General features: G+C 39.4%; 1 protein-coding gene across 3 annotated transcripts in view; it reads left to right on the top strand.

Moving 5' to 3' along the window:
- Positions 1–8718, top strand: part of DCAF4 (DDB1 and CUL4 associated factor 4) — a 38388-nt gene extending 29670 nt beyond the window's left edge. For 2 of the 3 annotated variants that reach the window (XM_043989955.1, XM_043989957.1), the window contains 6 exons: positions 1666–1745; positions 3436–3534; positions 3667–3764; positions 4998–5174; positions 6013–6127; positions 7723–8718. In XM_043989955.1, coding sequence (XP_043845890.1) covers positions 1666–1745; positions 3436–3534; positions 3667–3764; positions 4998–5174; positions 6013–6127; positions 7723–7916 — 763 coding nt within the window. In that variant the 3' untranslated portion in view covers positions 7917–8718. The remainder of the gene's footprint in view (positions 1–1665; positions 1746–3435; positions 3535–3666; positions 3765–4997; positions 5175–6012; positions 6128–7722) is intronic. The other variant, XM_043989956.1, reaches the window with a different exon arrangement.
- Positions 8719–21072: the final 12354 nt, after the last annotated feature.

Raw genomic sequence — 21072 nt, 5'->3', positions numbered from 1 at the left:
TCCTCCTGAATCCAGGGCTGGTGCTTTATCCACTGCGCCACCTAGCTGCCCCTAAAAGTGATACTTCTGATTCATCATCCATGTGTGTGCCCTTTAAGTTCTTTTTACCAATAGCACTGATGGTTTTATACTTAGCAGTCTGATCTTGTGTGTACCTATGGCACATATTTGTGAGCACACCTACCTGCAGTTACTGTGCAGAGCTCTATGGAAGAGATTAAGCCCACAACCTTTAGCCTCATGAAAATCATGCTCTAAGTAATTTATCTGTCCTCAAGGGTAAGCTATGATATGTAAGGATTTTCTTCCAACTTCTTACAATCTAAACACAAGACCAAAATTTATATGTAATTTACATGACCCAGCCACAAGATAGTTTATTAATATTTATCTCAGTTTCTGAAGTAAGTACCTAATGGGTTTTGACCTCATAAAACTTACCATTTAAGGCAATATGACATACATATCAAATATCCAGATCAACCTGGCTATTCTCAGTTCAGTTTTCATCATTTTGAAAGATTTTGCCTAAAAATTGTTTTTGTTTCTATATTGTTTGCTAACCTTAAAGTATATAACCATTGTGGAGTTTTTTTTTTTTTTAAATGGCAGTTAGGGGGCAGCTAGGTGGATAAAGCACTGGCCCTGGATTCAGGAGGACCTGAGTTCAAATCTGGCATCAGACATTTGACACTTACTAGCTATGTGACTCTGGGCAAGTCACTTAACCCTCATTGCCCTGACCCAAAAAAAAAAAAAAAAACCAGGCTATAATAACCGTCATCCAAGATAAATACTCAGTTATATTATTTAGGTAAAGGTTTCTCAGTCTGTCATACTTAGTGGCGTTGATTTAATTATTCAAACTTACATATTCCTAAAGCCCAAAAGAAATCAAGGTAGAGTTACTAAAACATTCAATATCCTTGTACGTTCTTGTATCCTTGGGTCTTAATACTAATCTGGTGGCTGGTAAGTTTAGGTATAGTTGGCTGACAGTGAACAAACACAATTTCAGAGGAGTCCTGATAAAACAGGCTTCCTTCTTCCTAGTAGAATTGATGGATTTAGAGTGCATATTGAAAGCATAGTTCTGTTTTGGACATGGCCAATGTGGACATTTGTTTTGCTTAATTATATGTTTGCAACAGGGATTTTCTTTTTCTTTCTCTAGCAGAGGATCGAGGAGAGGTGGGTGGGAGAGAAGGCAGAGTAAGAAAAAAAAATTTTTAAAAAGAGGTGGCTGCAAACAGTTGCTTTTGTCTGTTCAGTTGTGTCTGACTGTGGCCCTATTTGGTGTTTACTTGGCAAAGATACTGCAGTGATTTGCAGTTTCCTTCTCCAGCTCATTTTACAGATGAGGAAACTGAGGCAAACAGAGTGAAGTGATTTGCCCAGGGTTACACAGCTAGTAAGTGTCTGAAACCAGATTTGAACTCAGGAAAAAGAGTCTTACTATCCACTGTGCCACCTAGCTGCCCCTACTATTGTCTTCTAAGCAGGAAAAGGGACAAAGATGTTCCTGATCACTCAGCTATAGATGACTGTGTGGAAGGTTTGCAGGTTCAGAGTCTTCATGGTTCTGTTTAAAAGAATCCATTCATCCCCATTATTTCCCAGAAGAGATTCCTTCTTCCTCCTGTTATCCTTAATGTCATTCTTCAGGCTTTGTCTCATGGGCATTGCAGAGACTCCAGGCTGTGCCAGTTTACTTCCTGCCTCCTTGTTCAGCAACACCAGACCAGGTACAGTGCTCATTTGATTTGAGTGGGTTTGTATTTTAGTAGGGCTAGAAGAACAGTGGACGAAATAGAAAATCATAGGATTAGGCTCATTTGTCTAGTCCCTTCTCATTTTAGAGATGAGGAAATTTAAGGTCCAGCGATTAAGGGACTAACCCGAGCTCACACAGATAGGGAGCAGCAGAGCCAAGATTCACACCCAATTCCTTTGGTTTCAAATCCAGTGCTTTCACCTGTACTTGTATTGCCTCACAGAAAAGCTAGATTCTAATCCTGAGTGTACAGCCCAATAACCCTGTACTTTTATGTCTCTCAGCCTTCATTTCCATCTGTCTTACACACAGCAGGTACTCAGTAAACATATGTGGAACTGACTTGTTCTTCCTCACCTGATATTAAATTAAAAGAATGGGGGCAGCTAGGTGTCGCAGTGGATAAAGCACTGGCCTTGGATTCAGGAGGACCTGAGTTCAAATCCAGCCTCAGACACTTGACATTTAACTAGCTGTGTGACCCTGGGCAAGTCACTTAACCCTCATTGCCCTGCAAAAAAAAAAAAAAAGAATGGACCAGTTAATCTTTGAGGTTCTTTCTTGTGTTTTAAAAAATACTTAAAAATATATATATATTCTTTAATCAGTAGTCCTGTTCACACTTCTGTGTTTCATAGAAGCTGAGACCAATAAAATGTCTCCATTTTTTCCTTGAGATTTGCCCAAAGTTTGGGTCTAGGATTGATTTAACAACAAAACCTTAGGGACCGAGTAAACTTATCTTACTGCTAGGAATCAAATACAGGTTTTCTAACCCCCTAGAGACAAAGCCAATAATGGCATGGTTGTTTCCAGATACATTAATACCAAAGTGGGGATTTGCCTAAGCTCATCCCAGAACTAGTCCTTAGTGGCCTTTAAAGGTTTTGAGTAAACCTTCTCCTCTTAATCTTATTAGTGGGAACTTCAGATTCCCAAGCAAAGATGGTCTGAGTGGCCTGTACAAGAAAACAAAACCTAGGTAGAGACTGCCTTTTTGAAAGCATTTAAGCCTGAAATCACGCCTGCCTCCTTTAAGGCAAATTATTTGCTTGGGGTGGCAAGGTAGCACAATGGTAGCACTGAGCCTGGAGCCAGACACTTACTAGCTGTATGATTTTGGGCAAGACACTTAACCTCTGTTTGCTTCAGTTTCCTCATCTGTAAAATGGAGATGATAATAACACCTACCTCCCACAGTTGTGACGAGGATAAATGAGATAATATCTGTCAAGCACTTTGCATAGTACCTGGCCCATAGTAAGTGCTTTATAAATATTAACTATTGTTATTATTTGTTTTTCCAAACATCCTGTAGATTGGAGCTAAGGAAACTGGGGATAAACCTCTCAACTCTCCTAAGACTGTGCATTCGGAAAAATTGGCATGGACTCCACCTATATATATGTGAATATATTTACAGGTTTCACAGTACCTAGCTGCAGAAGGATTCTATTCCTAGCCACAAGAAAACCCACACAGCATAGTTTATGGATAACAGTTGCTAATCTCTGAAGTTTCTTAGATATGTGGGAAAGATGACATGTGATATAGGCACTGCAGTGGAAATAGAGAATTCAACTTATGTGTTGTTTCACGTCTGCCTATCTAAAAAGACTCAAAAATTCTTTTTCTTTTTTTTTTTAATTTTTAAAACTCAGCAGAAGACCAGCCTGGCATGCTTTGCAATTTTAAGATCTCCACTGCCTGGTCTTGTGCATGGTGCCTGAACCCCCAGGCTAATAATTGCTTCAGTACAGGTGAGCTGTGACCTTCTTAGAATCTGCAACAAGGGAATGATTTAGTAGATGGCTGCATCTCTCCCTGTCCTCATCTTTCAGTAGCATGGACTTGTGGAAGGCTCCCAAAGATCACTTGTGTATTTCCTTTAGGTTTGTCCAGAAGGGTCCTTGTAACCAATGCAGTGACTGGTCATCGGCAGATGTTTGGGACCAACAGTGATGTACTGGCACAACAGTTTGCCACCCAGGTTGGTTGATACTGAAAAATTCTAATCAAGTGCAGATTGAAGCATATTTTTTGTCTTTCTTTTTGTTTTTAATTGATTATTCATATTTGTAATGGGTTTTGTTTTTCTTTCCTTCTTAATGGGTGGGGGAGGGAGAGGTGAGAGAAAATTTAGAACTGAAAATTTTAAAAAGGTCTAATCAAGAGTTCAGGTGGTAGTTAACTAAAACCCAGGAAAGATGATCATGGTCCCCTATAAACTCCCTACCACCACTCCCCAATTTATAGGGAATTGTAACATAACTCAAATATTAGTAGAAGAACTTTGCAGAAGATGGCCAAACTTAATCAAATCTGACTTACTAGTGGTGTAACCTCATGGTTAAGTGTGGCTCTTGGTGAATTCTTGTTTATGGTTAAACTGAGGTACATAGATTATATAGGAGCACAAATAATTGAAAAAACTTATAAATAAAATTAATAAACCACTTAAGCTGTTACATTTTAATATTTAGATGTCATTACTCATGGTTTTGACTGTTTCTGACCTCTGTCTATAAGAAATGGTGTAATTACAGTGAAAATACTTCTGAGATTCATCTACACTGCTTTGAAAGCAGTAAGAAAAGTATCTAAACTGCTCTTCCTCATCCCCCAATTAGGTTCCTACAGTATAACTGGAACCATTCTCCTGTCTAATACCCATTGTCCCATCCTGGAATGTTTTTCCTTCCTCCCACCCCCAAGCTTATACCTAAGGCTATGATAGATTAAAAGACCTATTGGAGACTGCAGTGTTGAAGTTGCAATGGCATACTGCTCTCAAGTGAGATCAAAAGGAATGGAGTATATAGGGCCAGGTCTGGTTGCAGAAATTTGCTCTCTTCCTCCTGAGGCTACCAGTATATTTCACGTATATGAAGACATCTTTCTTTCTTTGAGGTGAATTCTAATCCTAATAAGTTCCCCTCATTTTGGGAGCCTTATCAGTCGAGCCAAAATTCTGTGTGTGCATGCAGATGCATGAGCGGATGGACACACTCTCTCTCTCTCTCTCTCTCTCTCTCTCTCTCTCTCTCTCTCTCTCTCTCTCACACACACACACACACACACACACACACACACACCCTCTTTTGCCCTGACTTTGTGAATGTCAAAGCATGAGAATTTGGGTGGTTGATATGATTTGTTTACTAGTGGGCAATAGATGTTATTGTAATGACTCAGCATAGAAATTCCTTGCCTCTCTACGTAGTCCCCTGTACTATTCAATGGCTGCCGCTCTGGGGAGATCTTTGCTATTGATCTGCGTCATCGAAATCGTAAAGGCCAGGGCTGGAAAGCTGCCCGCTTATTCCATGACTCAGCTGTGACGTCTGTTCGGGTCCTACAAGATGAGCAACACCTAATGGCGGCAGATATGTCTGGGAAGGTACAGACTTTTCTCAAGCTTCTGCTGGATGATCATGAGATCCTGAGGGACCCAGATAGAGGGCGGGGCTACTCCAAAGACCACAGTTGATACTACCTGGCACTTTCTTAGTGGCCCTGTGAAATGTATTGCCTATATTATTATCCCCATTTCACAGATGAGAAAACTGAAGCTAGAGTTCAGTGACTTCCCCAGGGTCACACAGTTAATGTGTCTGAGGCCCATGCTGGACCCTGGTTAGACCCAGGTACAATGGGTTAGCCACTAAGAAAAAAGGGTCCACCTTATTTCCATCTTGGACTTGGTACAGATTGCTTGTGAAGGGAGAAGACAGCCATTAGAAAGCTATCATATAGTGGATTTTTATAGGAAGCAGAAGAGATCTGGTTAGCTAAGCTTTAGGGGCCCTGCTTTGCTGCTCCACCCCGGGCAGAGATGAACATGACTATGTTTCCTAGACTTTAAAGAGTGATGGGAGAGGGGCAGCTAGGTGGCAGAGTGGATAGAGCACCGGCACTGGAGTCAGGAGTACCTGAGTTCAAATCTGGCCTCAGACACTTAACACTTACTAGCTGTGTGACCTTGGGCAAGTCACTTAACCCCAACTGCCTCGCTAAAAAAAAAGAGTGATGGGAGGAAGAGGAGACTAGGGACTGGAGAGGGAATCAGCAGGCCCTAAGTACTCTGGCACTGACTGTGCCTTGCCCCCATGATGTGGCCTTTTGTTTTGCTCTTTTAAGATAGGCTTCTAGTCTGATTCTAGCTTCTGGCTCTTTAATTAACTTCTAGCAAAGTAGGTAGTTCCTTATGACTTTACCCTTATGACCTTAACTCACAGATCAAGCTATGGGACCTGAAGGCAAATAAGTGTGTGAAACAATATGAGGGTCACAATAATGAATACGCCTACCTGCCCCTGCACATACATGAGGAAGAAGGACTTCTGATAGCAGGTATGTGGGAAAGACACATTTCTATATAGGGAGTCAACTGAAAACAGACCTGCCCCCCAACTTCAAGTTATCCTGGAATGTTATGTAGGGTTTATGATATGAGACTGCATTCTATTGTATTATTTCTCATATAGTCACCACCTGGTTAGACAAAGACAACACTTCAGTGATGAGGAGCCAAAAGCCATTGCTTGGAATATATAAGCTTGACCAGAACAAACTGGAGGAAAAATAGACGTTAGGCACATTTTCAGTAATGAAGAAAAGGATTAAAAGTTTAGTTAGTGAAGATTTTGTACAAATAAAGTTATACAAAGTAGGTAGCAGAATAAGACTAAAGATGGTGGGCTTGGATTTGGTATTTGCCTATCTCAAGGATATCACATAAGATACTTTACTGTAGAATTCACCACCACCGGGGCAGCTAGGTGGTGCAGTGGATAGAGCACCGGCCTTGGAGTCAGGAGTACCTGAGTTCAAATCCGGCCTCAGACACTTAACACTTACTAGCTGTGTGACCCTGGGCAAGTCACTTAACCCCAACTGCCTCACTAAAAAAAAAAAAAAAAGAATTCACCACCACCACCCCACCACCCAAAAAAGCAACTTGCTCAAGTCCCTGTTATAAAGCAAGTTCTTTCTAATACTTTTTTTTTTTTTGGTGGGGCAATGAGGGTTAAGTGACTTGCCCAGGGTCAGACAGCTAGGAAGTGTCAAGTATCTGAGGCTGGATTTGAACTCGGGTCCTCCTGAATCCCGGACTGGTGCTTTATCCACTGCACCACCTAGCTGCCCCACAAGTTCTTTTTAGTAAGTAAATCCTAATGGGCAGGGTTTCAAGATACATATATTTAACACCAAATTTGAGGTTCTGACCTCTTGTCACATAGTAAGATATCAGTAGTTTATCTTCCAAATGTATTTCCTCTGAAGACTTCCAAATAGTGTGCATGTTGCAGCATGTCCCGTTTTTCTATACTCACCCAACAAATATAACACATTCCTCAAGAACTGGGATCCTTGAAAACAAACTGAGCCTTTATAAGACAAGGCTTCAGGGACAATTTGCTGGTTGGCAATTAGAGATACACGTACAGCAGTGCAAAATGTCTTCAACATTTCCCATTTTGTTTATTTATTTTCTTAAGTCCAAGAAATGAAACTAACCCACCCTCCAAATTCTGAGGAAGAATTGTAAAAAGGATAAAGAAGGGAAGGCCAGGGAGTTGCTGGTATAAACTTTCCACCCATCCCCTGGTTGGACTACCCCCCAGTGTACTTCTATACCCCCTTCTCTCACCTAAGATATCAGACTCTTGGCCCAGAGGAAAGAGAGCCGGTCTAAGTGATTCAGTCTAGTGGGCTACATTAGCTTCCCCAACCTACAAGGTGTCCAGAGACAGGTATCATTTTGAGTACCTCACAATATGCTTATATTAGAACATTGTTTAGAAATCATTACAATATTTTTGTATCACTTACCAATGCTAGTTACACTGTCGCACATGTACGTGCTAGTGCTCAAGACTCTTGAAGAAGTTAAAGTCCATCTGCTTGACAGCTCATCATTAACCAACCCTCTTTTCCCTTTCCAGTGGGTCAGGACTGCTATACAAGGATATGGAGCCTTCATGATACCCATCTGCTCAGAACCATCCCTTCCCCATACCCATCCTCCAAGGAAGACATCCCTAGTGTGGTTTTCTCCTCCTATCTTGGCGGCTCCCGTGGAGTGCCAGGATTGCTCTTGGCTGTTCGACAGGATCTCTACTGTTTTCCCTATAATTGACTTTGCACTAGACCAGAAAAAGAAGCACAGTAAGATGCCAACCTAATGGAATGGAGATCTAACCAAGTAGATTAAATACAAACTCGTCAGTATAAAGTCTGACGGTATTGATATTGTTGCCTTCCTTGATAGGATATTTTAAGTGGGTGCTTTCAACTTATTTTTTTTCTTCTTAGCTTCTTGGGTTCAGGTTATAAGTCTTGCATTATGTGGGAAAGCTGCAGATGTATTGTCTAATTCCTCTGTGGGCTCAAGGAGTGTGCAAATCCTTTTCATAAAAGGTGCCCATTTCCCTTCCCTTGGAAGATCTCATTCTGTTTTTAAAAATAAACAAGACTTTCCAAGAACTGAAAGGATTGATAGAGTTGGGTTTTTCCTTCTCACTGACCAGAAAACTTTCCTTGAACCTAATGAATGAGAAGTCAGTCTGTGCCTGGGTCCCAAGATATGTGCACATGCCTTATCAAGAAAACCACTATGATATTTCTACAGACAGTTTAAGTAAACAAGACTTGAAGAGTCAAAGACAATACTCTATTATAGTCTCTAAAGAACAGGATGTGGCATTATGGGATGGGTAACAGTTTAACCTTCTTGATTATACACCATATAAGTTTCTGGGATATCTGTTCCAGTTATCTTTCACGAGCATTGGAAAGAAAACTTTTTCTTTAAATTATGACTGCCTTTAAAGTTTTCTTCCTTTGTTAACTGAGCAATAAGTCTAGCGACATGTAACTATTTACAGTGGTTAAAATAGATGGAAGTATTTTTCAGTCAGCAAATTTCATAAATCTTTTATTGGATGAATTTTTCTATTGAAAAATAAAAATATATCTTTGCTGTTATGTGATTGATGCCTTTTGTTGCTTTAGCTGCTTAAACAAACCAAACTGACATAAAGCCTATTAAAATATTGGGTGCTGGGGCAGGTAGGTGGCACAGTGGATAGAGCATTGGCCCTGGATTCAGGAGGACCCGAGTTCAAATCCAGCCTCAGACACTTAACACTTACTAGCTGGGTGACCCTAAGCAAGTCACTTAACCCCAGTTGCCTTACCAAAAAAAAAATTGGGTGCTGACATGACTTAAGTTGAACAGACATATTCCCAATAGAAGACAAACTTATTAGAGGATTGTGCAATACAATTGCTATATACAGCTATCACTCTATTAACCAATAACAAATTCCTAGTTCAGGGAGGAACTAAGAATCAGGGTTAATTGGTGCTTGATGTAGGGTAGGAAGCCAACATTTTACTAGGCCTGAATCCAGATGAATGTGCTTACTGACCCTTCTTACCTGCCCACTCTCCTTCGCTAACAACCCCTTTCACTCCAACATGTCACTTTACCACTGGCCTACCACCCAATACAACCTGGAAGTTCACCCACAAGTTTATCTATTGAACCACTCTCTTATTGAAGGGCTGTTTATTTGACCATATTCTCATATGTAAATTTCAATAACAGTTTTTAAAACTGGAAAGAGTCATGAGAGCAGCAGGTTTAACCCAGGTTTAACAGTGTTAAACACATAAGTGAAGAAACAGGCTCACAAAGGTCACAGTTCCTTGCCTATGGCTTACACTGTGGGAAGGTCACTCAAGTTCTCTGCCTGCCAATTTAAGTTGGAGTAGAGGGAAAGAAGTACCTTTTTATAACCTTTCCATGAAACATTCTGGGTTCATTCTGGTTTTTCAGGGGGTAGGAATGGAGTCAGGAAATGTATTTCTAGTTCTATCCCAAGGGGCTAATAACTTGTGTGGCCTTCCAGTCCTTTCTTAAAAGCCTCTGTTTCCTCATCCCTAATGTAAAAAGATTAAATGGCTTCTAAGGTTTCTTCTGGATCTATAATGGCTTGGTCATGATAGTAAGATGATAGTTACCTATGTGTGTAGGGAGCTTTTATCTTTTATTGATGCCTTTTTTCTTTATACCCCAGTAATTTTGAGAGGTAGCTGGGTGGCACAGTGGATAAGAGTGTTAGGCCTGGAGTCAGGAAGATTCATCTTCCTGAATTCAAACCTGGCCTCAGACACTTACTAGATGTGTGATCCCAGGAAAGTCACTTAACCCTGTTTGCCTCAGTTTCCTCATCTATAAAAAAGCTCTTTGCCAAGAAACCCCCAAATGTGATCATGAAAAGTTGGACACAACTGAAAAATGACTGAACAACAAATTTTCTACCACTAGTCTACTCAATATTGAATCCTCCCTCCCCTGGGACAAAGAAAATTCAGAAAAAATATCCCATATGGAGATAGCATCTGACAATGTACACACTAGTGTTCTAATACTACCCCATCTTTGCTGTGAGAGAGGTATGTTTCAATATCACTTCTCTAGAATCTTCATTTGATTTTTCTGTTATTCAGAATTATATTTCCTTTTAGTGGTATTTTGGGTTTTTTTGGGGTTTTTTTTTTGCAGGGCATTGGGGGTTAAGTGACTTGCCCAGGGTCACACAGCTAGTATGTGTCAAGTGTCTGAGGCTGGATTTGAACTCAGGTCCTCCTGAATCCAGGGCCGGTGCTTTATCCACTGCGCCACCTAGCTGCCCCTTTTAGTGGTATTTTGTAGTCATCATATAATAGTTCTTTTGCTTCTGTTTATTTCAGTCTGTACCAATTCATATAAATCTTGCCATATTTCTCTGAATTCTTCATATTTGTCATTTCCACATAGTAATATTCCATTATATTCATGTGCCATTCTCTAATTGGTGAGCAACCACTTTGTTTCCAGCTCTTTGCTGTCTTAAAGGTGGCTGCTAGGAATATTTTGGTATATTGGAACTTTGTTTCTGACTTTGACTTCCTTGGGGGAGAACCCTGACTCCTAGGAAGAAGCACTCACTATGGGACAAAAACTGCCAAGAAAAGTGAAAAGCAGTCTATCATAAGACCAGTATCTCCCACAAATATACAAAGATAAGCTCTAAATGGATACATGATTTCGGTATAAATAAGCATTTATTACATGCCTACTAGGCACCAGGTACTGGGTTTTTACAAATAGTATTTTTGTACAAATATCTTACTTCATTTTCACAACAACCCTGTGAAATAAGTGCTATTTTAATCCTCATTTTACAATTGAGGAAACTGAGGCAAACAGAGGTTAAGTGACTTTTCCAGGGTCATACACTAGTAAGCGTGATGCCACACTTAAACTCAGTTCTTCCTGACTCCAGATCCATCACTTTTATCCACTGTGCCACATAACTGTGTCTAAGGTTATAATAAAAGATGACATAAATTAAAGGAGCAAAGAAGAAAATACTTTTGATAACTGGGGAGAAGAAGAGTTCATGACCAAACAATGGATAAAGATCACAGGAGATAAAAAAGGCAATTTTAATTACACAGAATTTAAAGAGTTTTGCATCAACAAAACAAATGCGGTTAAATAAATAAGCAGTTAACTAGAGGGGAAAACCTTTGTAGCAGTTCCTCTAATAAAAATCTCATTTCTAAGATATATAAGGAACTGATTCAAATTCATAAGAACAAAAACCATTCCTTCAAGAGAAAGTTAAAGGATATGAACAATTTTCAAAGAAGAAATCCAAGGTATCAACAATCGGGGGAAATGCTCAAAATAACTACTAACAAAAAAAGCAACTCAAATTCTCTCTCATGTTTAACAACTTTGTTTTGTCAGCAAAGTTGACCAAAATGGAAAATGACAAACATCAAAGATGCTTCCAGAAAACAGAAATGAATTGTTAGTGGAGCTGTGAAGTGGTCTAGTTCTTCTGGAAAGTGATTTGGGTTAATAGCCCCAAAGCACTAAAGTATGCATACCCTTTCACCCAATGATAACAGGCCTATATCCCAAAGTATTCAAAAAAGGAGAAAAGGATCCATATATGCCAAAGTATTTATTACAACTCTTTGTTAAAGACCTGGAAACTAAGAAGATTGGATACCATCAATTGGTTAAGAGCTGAATTAATCACTATAAATTAATGTAATGGAATATTATTTCACCATAAGAAATTATGAAAATGACGATTTCAGAAAAACTTGGGGAATATATGACCTGCAACGTGATCACATACAGACAAGTTAAATAACTTCCCTTACATAATTCCAAATTGAAATCCACAATAGCTAGACTATCAGTAGTACAACAATGTGCCTCTCTTTCCACTGCCCTTCCAACACTGTTCCTATCTTTTGTATTATTTATCAGCTTCCATGGTGTGAGATGGAACCTATGTTTTAGTTTAGATTTTTCTTACTTCATATATAGTTTGCACATCTTTTGAAAATTATTCATATCCTTTGAGCACCTGTCCACTGAAGAATGTGACTCTTGGTCTTAAATATTTGAGTCAATTCTCCATTTTTAACATTAATATTCAAAACAAAAATTTTAATATAAACATCTATTAATTTTTACATTAGTAACATTAATAGTTTATGCCAAACTATTATAGTATTTAATGTAAATATTTCCCCTACTCTACTATTTCTCATCTGTCAGTTTTAGGTCAAATAAAAGATTTTTACATTTTGTGTATTCAAAACTATCTGTTTTGTTTTTAAATATTTCCTTTTCCCCTGCTTAAGAATTCTTTCTGTAAGAAAGAGGGTCAGAAGAGGCGGAGCCAAGATGGCAGAGGAAAGGCATTAAATACTCAGAGCTCCTGACAATTACTCCAAAAAACTCCAAACACAGCCATAAGACACCTCCTGGAGCTGCTGAACCCACAAAAAAGATGGGCTGAGATAATTTTCTAGCCAAAGACAGCTTAGAAATATGGCAGGGGGGGGTGAGGTGGCTGCTGTACCAGGGTGGGAGTGGAGCCCAAACCTATGGTCATGCCAACACAGACCCAGTCCCAGGCAGGCTGCACCACAGGAATGTACCCCAAAGCCTCCAAATTAGCTGCAGCACCAGCATCTTCTGGAACTAACCTCATAGTCTGGTGAGAGGGCTGAGTGGTTGGCTGGGGCGGGGGGGGGGGAGTCTACAGGGGTTTCTGTGGGAGCTGAGGGGGAATTCTGATGTCCTACACCAACAGGGAACCAGGAAGAAATCTTGAAATGTGGCAGTCCAGATGGGGGAAGGGCACAGGCTCATCAGAGCTAACAACCACAACAACAACAAAAAAAATTTTGTTGCCTACTTAATTAGCAAGTTGGCCTGAAGTTATTTACAGACCAGAGCATAGGCCAGGCAAGTGAAGAACCTGCCTCTCCTTAAATTGTACCACCTGGGACCCCCTGAAGCTCAGGACAGTGCAGCCTGGAAGCAAGACCCCACTTTAAGAAGGAGTTAAAACTCAAGTAAAAGACAGGCAAGATGAGCAGGCAGAGAAAGTTGCAAACCATAGAAAGTTTCTTTAGTGACAAGGAAGATCAAGCTGCACCCTCAGAAGAGGACTCCTACATCCAAAGCTTCCAAGAAAAATATGAATTGGTCTCAGGCCAAAGAGGTACTCAAAAAGGACTTTGAAGATAAAATAAGAGAGGTAGAGGAAAAAATGGAAAGAGAAATGAGAGTGATGCAGGAAAGTCATGAGAAAAAAGTCAACAGCTTGAAAAGCCGAATGGAAAAGGAGATACAAAAGCTCTCTGAAGGAAATAATTGCCTAAGAATTAGGATTGAACAAATGGAAGCTAGTGACTTTATGAGAAACCAAGACACAATAAAGCAAATCTAAATGAATATTTTTTTTAAAAAAGTGAAATATCTTCTTGGAAAAACTGCTGACCTGGAAAATAGATCCAGGAGAGATAATTTGAAAATTATTGGACTATCTGAAAACCATGATCAAGGAAAGAGTTTAGACATCATCTTTCAAGAGATTGTCAGGGAAAATTGCCAAAATTGCCCTGATATTCTAGAAGCAGAAGGTAAAATAGAAATTGAAAGAATCCATTGATCACCTACTGAAAGAGATCCCCAAAATGAAAACTTTCACAAATATTATAGTCAAATTCCAGAGCTCCCAGGTCAAGGAGAAAATATTGCAAGTATAATTCAAATACTGTGGAGCCATGATCAGGATATCACACCTTCTACATTAAAAGATCAGAGAGCATGGAATATGATATTCTGGAGGGCAAAGGAATTGGGACTAGAACCAAAAATCACTTACCCAGAGAAACTGATTATATTCTTTCAGAGAAAAAATGGGACTTCAATAAAAAAGAGGACTTTCAGGTATTCATCAAAGTTTTCATTGTTAGAGATACTTATTTATTTTCTAGTCTTTTTATTTCCATGCTTAGTTTATTGCTTTTGTTTTCTATTTTGTTAGTGTTTTTATAGGTATAAAATTTCCCAATTGTTTTAGCTATGTCGTAAAAGTTTCATTATATTGTTTTCATTATTTATTCTTTGACTCCATCATGACTCAGTCATCTTTTGGTCCTATTATTTTTATTATAATTCTCTTGTGGGGGCAGCTAGGTGGCACAGTGGATAAAGCACTGGCCCTGGATTCAGGAGGACCTGAGTTCAAATCCAGCCTCAGACACTTGACACTAGCTGGCAAGTCACTTAATCCTCATTGCTCTACAAAAAAAAAAAAAAATCTGTTGTGTTATAACCTATATTTTATTTTACTTGGGGGGGGGGTGTTGAGAGGCAGTGAGGGTTATGTCAAGTGTCTGAGGTTGGATTTGAACTCAGGTCCTCCTGAATCCAGGGCCAGTGCTTTATCCACTGTACCACCTAGCTGCCCTCAAAATTGTAGATTCAGTCTTTTTGTTTTGTTTTGGTTTGGTTTTGGGTGAGGCAATTGGGGTTAAGTGACTTGCCCAGGCTCACACAGCTAATAAGTGTTAAGTGTCTGAGGCCAGATTTGAACTCAGATCCTCCTGATTCCAGGGCCCATGCTTTATCTACTGCACCACCTAGCTGCCCCCTGTGTAATATAATCTATAAAGGAAGCATTTATTATATCTGCCTTTTTACATATGGCCTGGATTCTTAGCATATATTCACTTTTTGTAAAGTTTATCAATGGATGATGCAAAATATTTTCTTTAGCATACTGTTCAGAGGTTAACAAAGGTCAATCAAATCTATTTTATTCAATAAATTCATTCACTTATTTTCCTTCTTCTTACTGACTGAATTTATACAGCTAAAATATTAAAATTCTCTATCCTGGGGGCAGCTAGGCAGTGCAGTGGATAAAGCACTGACCCTGGATTCAGGAAGATCTGAGTTCAAATCTGGCCTCAGATATTTGACACTTGCTAGCTGTGTGATCCTGGGCAAGTCACTTAACCCTCATTGCCCCACCCAAACCCCCCCCCCCCAAAAATTCTCTATCCTATTGAGTTACTAGTGATGTCTTTTTGCAATTAGCCAAACTTTTAAGAATTTATCTATGCTCATTAGTGTATATGATTTAATATTTCTAATTTTCTAATGTTTTTAGACATCGTAAAGTTTCCTTGTCTTCCTTGACTTTATCAGTTAGGTGGTGCAGTGGATAGAGACCAGGACTTGGACTCAGGAAGTTCTTGTTCAAATCCAGACTCACCCATTAACTAGATGGATGATTCCCAGCAAGTCACAACCTCTGCCCACCTTGGTTTTCTACAAAAATCTACAAAATTAGGACAACAGTAGGTCCCAATTTCCAAGCTTATTGTGATGACAAAATTAGGTAATACTTGTAAAGTGCTTTACAAATCTTAAAGCTTTACATAAAATCCAGCTATCATCAATTTTTATTTCATTTTCTTAAAATGTGATTGTAAGCCTTTTTTATTGGCTAGAATAACATTGTTTCATCCCACAATTTGCAGTTTAAAATGTATTCCTGAGGCAGCTACGTGCACAGTGGAGAGAGTAGTGGCTTTGGATTCAGGACCTGAGTTCAAATCCCACATCAGACACAACACCTACTACCTGTGTGACCCTGGGCAAATCATTTAACCCTGACTTCCTTGCCCCCTCAAAAAAAGTTCCTTCTATACAGCATTTTTTTCATTTCTTTATCCATACTTGTTATTATAGAACATAATACTTCAATTTAGGATAATAATTAACATTAATATTAATGACTGTTTCCTCCCACTACTTTGTGAGTATATTCATATTATATACATTATAATTTTTTAAAACTTTGTCTATTGTCTTGTTTTTTCATTAGTTTAACCCCTTTTCTAGTTCAGATAAGAGCATCATAACTAATCCTCAATGTTCTTTCTCCATCTATCTTTTCTACTATTACAGTTATATTAATTTGTAATTCCCCTGTCCTATATACACCAAAACATTTACGTCAGCAATAGATGCCTATTGACTGATGAATGGATAAACAAATTGTGGTATATAAATGTAGTGAGATTTAATGACAAATGATAAGAATTCAGAGAAGCAGAGCAGAATTTGTAAACTGAGATAAGAAATAAGAAAATATACATTATGATTCCAATGTAAATGGGGGGGAAAACTGAACACTAGACATTCCTGGTTATCAAGTTTGACTATGAAAAGGGTTGAGAAAATTTATTTCTGGTCCTTTTTTCACAGATGCAGGAAAATATAGGTACAGAGTAACACAAAAGATAGCAATAAACTTTCAAAAATTTTAATACTCCAAACATGTTTTTCTTCCTTTTTTACTCTTCATAGGATTTTCTAGACTGTATTCCCAAGAATGGTCATTCCCAAGAAATATTAGGGTTCAAGGGAAGCAATCCCTACCCATTTAAAACAGGAGTTATTTGTCCCTTTTGATGCTATCCAATCCTCTGCTCTACCCTCTCCAAGCTGTGCCTTCTAGGCACACTTCCTCTCCCCATTGGAAGTTATTATCAAGGTTCTTAATTTGTTGTCATAGGATCATTTATTAGTGGAAAGAACTTTATTGATCATTTAGGCAAATTCCCCCATTTTACATCTGAGGTTGTCATCTGCACATGGTCACACATGTAAAGAGCAAAAAAGAATCATAGATAAAAGTTGAACCCAGGTTTTCTAGCTCCAAATCCAGCACGACTTTCTCCTGTACCCAGGCGTGACTCTCCCCGATAGTAGGTATCCTGAAACAGCTGATCCCTTTCCCCCAGCAGAGTTTATCGCAAGACCCTCATCTCAACCCACCCCTAGCTCCATCAGGTTGTTAATTCAGACTTTCTGCTGGCTAAAGCCCTCTCCTGTTCTTCTGTCCAAGGTTTGCCAGTTCCATCCTTACCTTCCTACCATGCCAAAGTCAGAAGAAACTAAAAACTCACACATCTACTCTCAAATTCTGAGTTCTCATAAAGACATTAGCTTCCATTTGCTCAATCCTAATTTTAGGGAATTATTTTCTTCAGAGAGCTTTTGTACCTCCTTTTCCATTTGGCCAATTCGGCTCTTCAAGCTGTTGACTTTTTCTCCCATGGTTTTCTTGCATCATTCTCATTTCTCTTTCCATTTTTTCCTCTACTTCTCTTTATTTTCAAAGTCCTTTTTGAGCCCTTCTATGGCCTGAGACCAAATCATATTTTTCTTGGAAGCTTTGGATGTAGGAGCTTTGACTGTTATCTTCTTCTGAGGGTGTACTTTGATCTTGTCACCATAAAAACTATGGTCAACATTATTTTTTCTATTTGTTCATTTTCCCAGCCTATTTCTTGACTTTTAACTCTTTGTTAAAGTGGGACACTGCTTCCAGAGTGGAGGGTGCACTGTCCCAAGCTTTAGGGAGTTCAAGCAGCTGTTTTCAGAAATACTAAGAATTTGTAAGTCCTTAGTTCTTCCAAGGTGGTATGATCTAAGGAGAGGTATGTCCACTACTCTCCTGACCTGTGCTCTGGTCTGCAAGCAACCACAGGCCTCCTTATATGCCCTGGAACCTGGAACAGAATCCTGCTCCACTGTGGCTGCAAGCTCTGAAGTGCTTGTGCTCCTCCCCAGCCTGGGATCACTACCCAAGACTGTGCCCTGAATCCAGGTGTGGGCAAAACAACTGAGTCCCACCTCAGCACCAACATAGAGACCCCTGTAATCTCCCCCTGGCCAACTGCTTGACACCCTCACCATCCTTGGGATAGCTGCTGCCTCAGACAATTCAGAGACTCCTGAGGCCTGGTTCACTGGGGCTGGGGCTGTGTTGGGGGGTTAGGTCTGCACTGGCACTGTGCTCCACTCTCACCCTGGTACAACAGATCTTTCCGGCCAACCTTCTAAGTTTTCTTTGACTGGAAAATTATTTCACCCTATCCTTTTGTGGGTTCTGCTGCTCCAGGAATTCTTATAGCATTATTTGAAGATATTTGGAAGGGTCTTGTGGAGAGCTCTGGCAAGTCACTGCCATTCCCATGCCATTTTGGCTACCCACTCTCAAATTCTAAGCAAAACCTGAGTCCCCTTACCATTTCCCCATCCAAAAGGTTGAAATTTAAGGATGAAATTGTCCCTTTGACTAATGTGGAAATGTTTTGCATGACTGCACATGTATAATTTTTATTGAATTGCTTGAGTTCTATAGGGGTGGGGAGGAAGAGGATTTAGAACACAAAGTTAAAAATCGATGTAAAAATTTCTTTATATATGTAACTTGGGGAAAATCCTAAGTGAATTAAAAAAAAATTTTAATCAAAGATTTTTAAAAGGATGAAATTGTTCCCCTGAATTATTCACTTCCATTTATTAATTTTTGTGATGCTTTTTTCCTTAAATTCTTTAAATCATTGTCAATTTTTTTAATTGCCCTGTCACTCTGACAGATAAAATTACAAAATATATCCTCTACTACCCTAATTTCTTTTATTACTAACCTGGATTTAATATAATTCTGTTTGATCAGTTTACATGTTGAATATCCTGCCCACCTCATCATTCATTCAAAAGAATTGTTCAAATTCTCTCCTCTCGTTGAATTCCAGACCTTTTCACTGATATTTAGCCTCAGATTTACAGGATGTTACTTTGGTGTACCAATTGATGTCTTTTGCTCTTCAAAATAACATATACCTGTTTTCCTCTGATTTCTTCATATCCGCAGATTCATCTTGTGCTGTTTTCATTTTTCCTACTTGGAATTTAAAGGGTCTTTTTCCTTGCTGCCTACAAAAATTCTTTTAATTATGCAGTTTTGAAATTTGACTATATTTCTTGATTTCAGTTTTGGGATTAATTCTGTAGATTCCCTGTTTCGTTTCGTTTTGGTTTTTTTTAGTGAGGCAATTGGGGTTGTGACTTGCCCAGGGTCACACAGCTAGTAAGTGTTAAATGTCTGAGGCCGGATTTGAACTCAGGTACTCCTGACTCCAGGGCCGGCACTCTATATCCACTGCGCTGCCAAATACCTTTCCAGTTATTTTATTTTTCTGCTCCAGGATGTACTTTTGTACTAAATTCTCTAATCTCCTGGCTAGACTGGATTTGTTCCTTAAGAGTTCTAATTTCTGTCCTTGTTCTTCGATATTTTTACATAATCTTTTGATTACTTTTCTAAAACATTTTGTTGGGAGTTGTTCTGCTCTAATTCAGGGAGTTTTGCATGATTTATTGGTACTTTACCTTCCTTGGGAGACCGAGTCGGTTTCCTTAGTTTCCAAATATTTTTCCAAGATAAATCTTTTCCCCTCCAATTGTGGGTTTGTCCTTGCTAAAAAAGTGCACATTGCTAATTCCTTACATTCAGAAAGCTTGGTGCTCTGGTGACCTTCCCCAGCCTTTGCTGCCCATTCTCTCAGATCCCAGAGTTGGACACCTCAGATTTGTCTGGGTTACTCTACTCTTGCTGCATCTGGATTTCTTTGGTCCTTAAAAATGGCCCTCAGGCTGGTCTTGAAGGTGTCCAGAGAGGATTACTCAGAACACTCCTGAGAGGAGCAGTTTTTGCCATGGTACATCTTCACAACACATCCTGACAGTCTACCAGTTTCCTTCTGTTGTTCTGTATTACTTTTAGTCAGTTTCAATCCTCAAAAACTGTAACATTTATAGATCCTCCCAACTTCTGGGCCAGTGCTCTATCCACTATGCCATCTAGCTGAGCTCAAATCTAACCTCAGATACTAGCTGTGTGACCCTGGCCAAGTCACTTAACCCCAATTGCCCTAAACATCTGGGGCCATCTACTGGATCCAGATGGCTCTGGAGGTTTGAGATGTTGCAGAGCCCTCCCTTACTTAAATCCAATTCACTGCAAGTCATGACATCTGTCATGGTTCTCTTTTTGAGAACAAAGGACAACCAACCACCCTTTTAATCAGCTATGTGTCTGGTCTCCTCCTTCCTCCACACTATTCCTCAAATGCACCTTTTCTTTTCCCAGGACATACTGCTGGTATCATTCATGGGTCTCAGTTCTCCTAGTAGCAGAATTTCCTCCTGGGACATAACCACAAATTAACTACAAAAGCAGGATGACTAAAACTGTAGCCACAATGATGATCATGGGATGGCTCTGGGCCAACATGCAACCTAGTTTGGGGAACACTGAGGGAATGCTTGGATGAGTAGAAGTCCCAAGAGCCAAATGTCAGTCACTCCCCCCCACCCTTCACCTTGTAGCAGGTTCTTTCAGTCTTCTTGTCACTATTAAGTTTTCTGAACTGCAATTGAGTATTATTAAGGAGACTGGGGAAACTGTCCCTATAAAACTTGTTTTTTTGAAATGGCTGCAAACCATCCATAATTATTTTTCACTTTAATACTAAATCCATCATCTTACTTGCTAACTAACCTGGAAATCACTTAGGAAATAATGGAGGTGGGGCAGCTAGGTGGCGCAGTGGATAGAGCACCAGCCCTGGATTCAGGAGGACCTAAGTTCAAATCCTACCTCAGACACTTAACACTTACTAGCTGTGTGACCCTAGGCAAGTCGCTTAACCCCAATTGCCTCACCAAAAAAAAAGGAAGTAATGGAGGCAGTCTGAAGATTTTAACAAGTTCTAGGTCTTTTTCATCTCTAAATTTATGTATTTATATTCCTAATTCACATACTAAAACTGAAGGGTTTTTGTTGAATTGCCAGTAGTTTATACTTACTGCTCATGAATACAAGAGCTCCTGATTCTTTGCTAAACCTTTAAGCTCAATGACATAGGTATTTCTACACCATACTACATCCTAAGCTACTTTTCCCCATTTCTCACTATATAATAATAATTTTTTTTTTTAGTGAGGCAATTGGGGTTAAGTGACTTGCCTAGGGTCACACAGCTAGTAAGTGTTA

Source organism: Dromiciops gliroides, chromosome 2 (genome assembly GCF_019393635.1).
Source record: "Dromiciops gliroides isolate mDroGli1 chromosome 2, mDroGli1.pri, whole genome shotgun sequence".
Classification (NCBI taxonomy): Eukaryota; Metazoa; Chordata; class Mammalia; order Microbiotheria; family Microbiotheriidae; genus Dromiciops; species Dromiciops gliroides.
The sequence above is the reverse complement of the archived record's forward strand: the minus strand, read 5'-3'. Positions and strand labels throughout refer to the sequence as shown.